Source organism: Cephus cinctus, unplaced genomic scaffold (assembly GCF_000341935.2).
Source record: "Cephus cinctus unplaced genomic scaffold, Ccin1 Ccin1_scaffold0169, whole genome shotgun sequence".
Classification (NCBI taxonomy): domain Eukaryota; kingdom Metazoa; phylum Arthropoda; class Insecta; order Hymenoptera; family Cephidae; genus Cephus; species Cephus cinctus.
Window position 1 is genome coordinate 80,709 of NW_014332893.1, and position 8,290 is coordinate 88,998.

An 8,290-nucleotide genomic window follows, 5' to 3' on the forward strand; every position below is an offset into this window, starting at 1 on the left:
AAAAATTTTTTTGGTTTTTTTTTTTTTTTTTTTTTTTTTGATCTCGTACACGTGGACGTGGATAGTGGTGACCAAGATGGAGTCGTAGGATTTTTTTGTCTCTTGGCGAAACACGTCGATAAACCTCGTCGATGTTTAACTACCAAAGCGAGACTACTCTTCTCACCTGGCTATCATCATGATTCATCATCATCATCATCATCATCTCTTTGGATAGCAGCAGAGCAATTCTACGCTAGAATCCGGCGAATTCGCATCCCCGTGATCGTCCAATTGGAATCCAGTGTGTACAAGCAAGCCTGGACGCAACAAAGCTGCAACAACTTATTCGCTACCTCTAGAGTGTTCGGCTAGAACGGTGTCCCATGGGAAAATTATTTAATGGGGTAAACAATTATTTTTTTTTTATATTTGTATACCCATGACAATCCGATTTCCTTGCGAAGCTCGGTTTTCGTAATACGCTTTGCGTAAAATGAAAATTGATAAGCGACTTTCAAAAAATTATCATGGAACACCCTTCGGTCGTCACTCGTCTTTTTTTTTTTGAAAATTTTTTCTACGGTGACTTTTTTTAGCTTCTATAAATATCATTGCGTATGGCGGTGTGCTATCTCGATGCCACGGCAGAAGCGTTTCCAATATTTAAATAATGGACGACGATTGTCTTCTACACAGATTCTACGAAAGGATTCTACCATAGCTAGGATATGTTTATATTGGAATCCAATGAATATGGATAAAGGTAGATATAAAAAAAAAAGACAGGTAAGAAGGAAAAATGGAAAACGCGAGTGGATATCATCGTACCCAGCCACGTGTCAATCGCGCGTGCGCTGAAGGTAAATTGGCGGGTAATTTGAAAAAGAGTAGAAAAAAAAGAAACATGTCAATAATTAAGCTTCGCTCAGGGAATTACCATTTCTCTGTCGCGGCCAAGCTGCGTAATTAAAGAGACAGTAATACATCCGATGTGGCGATTGCTTTTCTTTTTCTTTGGTCTTTTTCTTTTTTTTTTCATAAGGAACAATGGATACGTAGGTGAGGTTAGGTCTGTACGCATGAAAAGTATAGACGAGACTGGACCTTGTGCCAGATGATCGCCCATAACGCTGTTGATCGGAGATACGCGTGTAAAGCATGGGAAAGCCAAGGAGATTGAAATTGGGATTTTTTTGGAAATTTGGAGTCGAGATGACGGGAAGTCGAGATTACGGGATAAGAGCGGAAGTGACGTGGTAGAATTATTTTTTTTTCGTAATATCTGAAGCAAACTAGTTATATCTACGAGAATTCATAGTCGACCATGTGCTTGGCTCGTTCACTAGTTGCGCGTGAACGTAACCTCAAAATAGAATTTTACCAAAAAAAAAGCGATCATAGCCACAATTTTTCTATGAGAAAAAAAAAAGTATAGGCAAAAGGTACATTCGCATAGTGATGAAAGAATTAAGAGATATCAATGGCTTGGTCAGGATTCTAGCATCACTTACACGTTGCGTCGTAAACCAATGCAAATTCTGCGTTTCTTCTCTGTATAGTAAAGGACGCCATCCTGGATGCGGAAATCGGAGGGGAAAAAAGAAAATTGATGCGCGCCATTGCCATATAGTGATACACGAGACAAGCACCAGGCCTCCTTACGAGAGTGGGGAAAAAATTTTTGATTCTCGATACGAAGGAAGCAGGAAGCAAGGCATATAGGCTGTGAGCAATGGACGCCATATTGAGTATAATAATCAATATTACAGGGATTAGCCGACTGGGGTGGGAGATATCGTCATCGATAGATAGAGATGAAATAAGAAGAAGCATTAATAAAACAAATATTCATGCATTTCTCAAGCATTATTATTACAAATACTGGCTGACTCCTGAGGGACCCGGTGAACGTGCACGTGCAAACGTCCCGTCCTTATATCAATAGTCCTCAACACCCGTTGCCAGATATATCGAATATATTTATATATTAAAGATATAATAAAGAGACAATAAAGAGACAAGGAGAGCACTTTGCAGATGCACGCAGCGGATCGTATAGTAGTGTACTCGATATATAGGTATCATATATATATGTATATATATATGTATATAGAAACGTGTCTGAAGTGTACGTGGATGTTTTGTCCGTGGTATGTTAAGTATATATATATATATACGTGTATATAACAATGTACATGAAGAATTAGAGACAGTACAGTACACAATAATAAATACTACCTGTATGCATGGTATATACTTGATTATATCGTAAAACGTATCGTTCTTATATATTGTTTTTTTTATCTTGTCCTTGCGACATTCATTATTCGTATATATATATATATATATATATATATATTCATATATATATATATTTAATAAAGTAGGTTGTTTATTTTTCGTTGCACGCCACTTATATGCAACTATTAATATTACGTAATATATATATATATATATATACCTTTATATATATTATATATAAATGTAATCGTACTGCGTAAGTATACAATAAGTAGTGTTATCTTCTTTTATCACCTGTGTCAAACGTCTCTCTGTCCTTTACGTCCGTACTGTGTCACGTGTATTTTTTTGAGTGTATACGTGTAAGTGCATTTTTTTTTTTTGTGTATATATATAGTAATAGTAGTAGTGTAGAGTGCAAGGGAAGGCACTTGCGCTGAGTCAAGTCTATTCGACACCCAAGACCCGGTTGTCAATTGAGGTTTTTCAAAAAAAAAAAAATTTCACTCAAAAATTCTATCCCGATTATCCCGTATTAAATGCTGGTAATGACTATCGACGGAGGACGAAGTAAAGTTAAGTGATTTATTTTTTTCGAAAAATATATATCTAAACCCGTGCAAGCTTCGTGTTACTGATTATAATTATTGGCCACCCTTATGGACCCGCGTACTAATTTTAAAATTGCACTGTCGCGAGAGTGAGGTAAGATTGTTCGGACTCTCTCTCTCTCTCTCTCCATCTCTCTCGCACTCTTTGGGAAAAAGGTCTCACGGTCTCCTACTTGCGCGTCCGGGACTTGGGCGCGAATTTCGAAACAGCCACCCTCTCGTTGCTGTTTATCATTATTTCTGTTTTCACGTTAACTCTCTTCCGTTGGTTATATATGTATATATATATCGTCCTTGTTAATTTTTCGTTCTAATTTCGTCTGACTTTTTCTTTTCATCCTTGCAAAACGCACGACAAAGGGACCCTAGGAAAATTTTTTTTCTATGCATCGTCTTACCGCTTCCTGCTGTCACTTCTAGGTGACAGCTGACTGGACGTCAGAGGCGTGACGTGTAAATATATATATATATATATATATGTGTATGCATATTGTAATACAGCTTGAAATTTTTTTTTGTTTGAACGCTATTTTTCAATCGGGGCTTTTTCGCTAGTTATTTCTTTTTCGGCATAATCGTTACAATAATAATAATAATAGTAATAATTTCTAGGCCACGTTTTATGTATATAATATGTTAATTGTATGCGTATTATCTACGTACTCATTAAAAAGTGTTTGTGTGTATTTTTCCTTTTTTTTCGTTTTAATCTCCCTCTCCTTTGTGCTCAGGGCATTATTCTGGTACATATATTATATAACGCTATCACAATGGACGGCCCTCAAGTATTGTTCCTCACGAGATTGAAAACGGCTCGAGTCCAAGGTACACGTACTGTATGTAAAATTGGATAAAATCGTTGGGAAGAAAAAAAAGTGAATACTCACTTTATGCAAAATATCTCCAAAAAAAAAAAGGTCGATCCTTACTCAAATTGGTAGATGGATATGTTGAGTATCACTTATACCCAGTGCCATGCTCGAAAAAATTTTCAAAATACATCCTCCTATATTATTTTTGACGACTACTGTTGTGCACGGAGCTTTAACCAACAGTCCCGCTTTTCTTATTTTTGCAAAATCGCGACAGACTAATGACTCATGCCCTTTTTCATTCGTTTACGTACCGCAGACGCAGAGTGCGATTTTTTTTAAATTTTGACTCTTTTTTTCACAAAAATAATTGTCCTCGATAGAACTATTTTTAATCTCGTGAAGGATCGAGTAGACTCATGGAGAAAGACGGCGTCATGCGTGCATACTATTCGACGATAGTTTTAATGTGCGTTTAATATTTCGAAAAAAAAAAACTGTCCAACTTGATTTTCGTAACGTGAAAACACTGATTTTTTTTTTCGTTATCCACAAAATCGTCGTTACGCAAACGCAGAGTTGCACACACTTTCTGCACGCACAGATTTCGTCGCCATGTTTTTTTTTCCTCCGAACCCTCGATATCTTTCGTTTTCGTAATCGGTAATTTTTTTCTCCTATTTCTTTTTTTTTTCTCTTTTTAGACCGTCGTACATCTAATCTATCGATCTATAGTGTCCTCTAAAATCTTTTTCTACAGTAAAATCTACACCGACATGTTCAACGTGTCGACGATTCATTAAAATCGTACGTTATACGGGACACTATGTATATGTATACTTCTATATACATATGTTTATGTACCGCTATATAATAATTACATATCAATCCTACTTGTATATATATATATACGTAACTGCCTACATTATACAATCACGTAGGTGCCAGCTATAAGAAAAATCAAATCACTTGGCAAATATAATCAGATATATAAATGTATACATATACCCGTTAACGACAGACAATATATTGATTTATCATCGATCCTACCCAAATGCGATTTCCCTTCGAAAAAACCCTCCAACCCGCCTTGACTGTAAAATCGCCTCACTGAAAAATCCGTGATTTAAAAAAAAAAAAATATATGAAATTCACAAAAATCACGTGACATTAATTCCCGACAATCTCTTATTTTTTTCCTGACGCATTTTTCTTTACGTGCGCATGTATGTAAAGTGACTGTAATTGTGCGTGCACTTGTGTGTTGAGTGAGTATGTGGTACGTATCGTCATGTAAAGATGCACAGACACCATTTTTGCAGCTCTTATCGTAATTTTTCATTTTATTTCTCTTGCCGAAAATAAAAGTTTCTTCACCGTCACAACAATCCTTTCTCCTCATAGTTTTCCTTATCTTCGACATTGTATTTCTTTTTCTTGTCGTCTTCCTTGTTATAAATGCATTTGGCTGCGACGTTTCGCAGTGCGACGCCTGTGCTCGCACCTAATATACGTAGGTGGACGTGTTCATACGTATGTTATATATTTATAATACGTGTGTGCGTCAACGTATTGTCTAACGTGTGCGTGTTTTTTTTTGTGTTTTCTTGAGTAAATGCATTAGAAAAAAAAATTGAAAAAAAAACTCGAACGTCCCATACGCATATATATTTGACAATAATTCATCGTGCGCACACGTGAGAACTCACCCGAATTGAATCCAGGATGATCAGGAACAATTTGGATTATTTTGGATAACAATTTTTTTCGCAGCAGGTTCGGGGGGTGGACTCGTAAATTTTCTTTGGAAACGTAGTAGGAGATGGATATTCAAAATATATAGGAGGTGGCTAGCCTAAATTAACACGATAAAACGAACAATTAAACCTATGCATTAACATCAGGAACCATTTGGACAGTTCCGCGAAGCGAGATGGTCAAGAATCAAGATAAGTATAATAAAATAAAAATTCTACAAAAGAAACCGATAAGGGAGCTAAAGTGAGAAAATTCATTTTTCTTGACAATCAAATCCGGCAAGGATGTGCCTAGGAAACATAAGTTGCGTGGTTGAACAAGAAAATAAAAAAGATAAAAATAAAAAATATATTTCAAAAAAACAGGAAACTTTTATTCCATTTCTACATTAGTCGATGATTAATCGTCACAATGATTGAAAAATATTAACAGTGGAAATGGTTCCTTTTCTTTTTTTTCTTTTTCTTTTCTTTTTCTTCAATCAGGACCAACCTCGTACGAGGCATAGGGGCCTATAGAGACACGACTATGAATAAACGTGAACGTGAATAATAATAATTACATTTTACTGATTTACATAACCGATAAAAAGTAGTAACGATAAGAAAAAAAAAAAGATACTAGGGGATACGTCGATGATAATACAAATTTTTATCACGCGATATACAAAGTGTCGGTATGGTAGAGACCACTGGAGGATACAATGGACAAAATCAAGAAATATAAACAACTGGAATTAAAAAGTTATCAAATCGGGCCCTTTCGAAGAGTCCCAAAAAAAAATGTTAGCCACGCATAAAATCACGCAGTTACATAACAGACGACATACACGATCAGACTCGAGGAAGTCCGATTCGATTCTTCGCTTTTTTTTTTTTTTTAATTTTTCTTTTCGTACACTCTCTTTTTCTCTCTCAAAAAATCACTCTCACTCGAGTCTATAAATATGATCCTTGCACTATTCCATTGTTAATTTACAGTCAAACGATTATTATTATAAAAACCATGAGCCTCCAGTGGTTTCGTTAACGAGTACGCGTTATAAAATGCTTTGATAATAATAATAAAGATTTATCGTAAAAACACGTAACAAGGTGCGTGGCTCACTGGGAAATAATTAATATAAATAGAGACAATGATAATAATAATGTCCGGCCACTACAAGAAGATATCGTTAACAAGAAACGAGCACGAGGAACAAACGTCAGAGACTCGTAAGAGGAAACAAATGGAACAAACGATAGTAAGAGATAGGACGAGCATTAAAAAAAAAAAGAAAAAAAAACGGAATTCACGTTGCTAGCACGGTCAGCCGTCAGAGTGCCTCGGAACGGTATATATATATATATTTATTATTATTATTATTTATCAGTGGGATCGGGACAATAAGGCACTGTTCACCGACAATGTCTGACTAGAAAATGAAACTATTTCTGGAACTTTTTTGCTTATCCTTTTTTTCTTTTTTCGTTTCCTTTAATATATCTTCCTCTCAGCGTCACTCGATTACGCTAGACTAATTCTTTTTTTCTGCCGTGATTTTCACCACGCGCCAATCGTTATCAGCAGGGTGCTGTTCGCTGTATGGATTCTCCATTGATCCTTGCAGTATGTACATATATATATATATATATATTTTCTCATTGTAATCTCTTTAACACGCTACCCTGTTCGAGGCTAATATACGAAAGTGTCAAATGTCACTGGATCCTCACGTTACGAAGTCACCTCCTCGACCCGTATGATCGAAACCAAGTGATCTTGACTCGCTTAACAAAGTCCATTAATTCGGTAGGAGACACGGCAAGATTAAACGCGACAATTGAAGTATATCGTGTAAGAGAAAGAGAGATAAATAAAGGTCCTTTCTTTTTTGTATCCATATAAAAAAGAAACTGCAAGGATCAACGTCGAATCCGATTGGCCGATCGATAGACTCCGGGAAGCACAATAACGGTACGATATAAGAATTTACGTAGTTTTCATTTTCTTATACGGCTGCATAACCACCCCGCTGCTAACCGGTATGGCGACCTGAGGTTGCGCGGCTATCGTGGCCGGATTCGCGTTCTGCATTTGCGGTACACCGGGTACAGCGGTGGCCATGCCGGGAACACCAGCGACACCGGGTAACATGGCGTAAGGATTTTGAACCGCGTAGGGATTGGCCTGCATGCTGGCACCTGGGACGCCATGAATAGAGCTTTGCATGTAGGACGCAGGGAGCATCTGAGGTCGTATCAGGGAGTAAGGATTGATGGGAGCTGTTGGAGGAGGTCTGGGATAGGCCAGGATACCAGCTGGTAGTGGTGAGGTCAGACTACCGTGTATGCCGGGTAGGCCTGGTATCACCTGTCTAGGGGTGGCCGTGCCCTGCATCGCGGACGCCTGAGAGTTCATCGCGAGAGAATGCTTGTTCAAGGCCACTCCGGTGTAATTTAGCGCGGTCAGAGGATTGATCCCGTACGACTGGGATGCCTGGGACAGTTTGATCGCCTTGGCGTAATTCTTCTGGGCCACCTCCTTGGCCAGGGCTGCAGGATCCATGGACAGACTAGGTCCCATGCCCAGTGTATTCAATACGTTCAGGTTGGCCATGTTGGCCATAGTGTAATTAGCCATTGAATTCATGTTGGCCATGTTGGCCATACTGGCCATGCTTGCCATATTAGCCATACTAACCATACCGGCCATGGAGGTCATACTGCCGACACTGGGCATGGAGGTCAGACCGGATATCGAGGTCATGGGACTCATGGACGGTGGCGCAGCCAGTGACATGTGTCCTACCTGCTGTGCGTTCGGGTGATTCAATTCGGGCGAGTTATGGGAGTTCTCGTTCTCGTGATTGGCCAAGGCCGTGGCTGCGGCCGCGGCCGCTGCCGC

The 8,290-nt window shown here is 38.3% G+C and overlaps 1 protein-coding gene across 5 annotated transcripts in view; it reads right to left on the minus strand.

Moving 5' to 3' along the window:
- The window catches only part of LOC107264420 (protein muscleblind), a 203,103-nt gene that overhangs the window by 14,804 nt on the left and 180,009 nt on the right, over positions 1–8,290 (minus strand). The window contains exon 9 of one of the 5 annotated variants that reach the window (XM_025081694.1): positions 1,819–8,283. The exons of the other annotated variants lie outside the window; for them this stretch is intronic. Within the exon in view, the coding sequence (XP_024937462.1) occupies positions 7,376–8,283 (908 nt within the window). The 3' untranslated portion in view covers positions 1,819–7,375. Of the gene's footprint in view, positions 1–1,818; positions 8,284–8,290 lie in introns of those variants that run through there. 5 annotated transcript variants of the gene reach the window in all.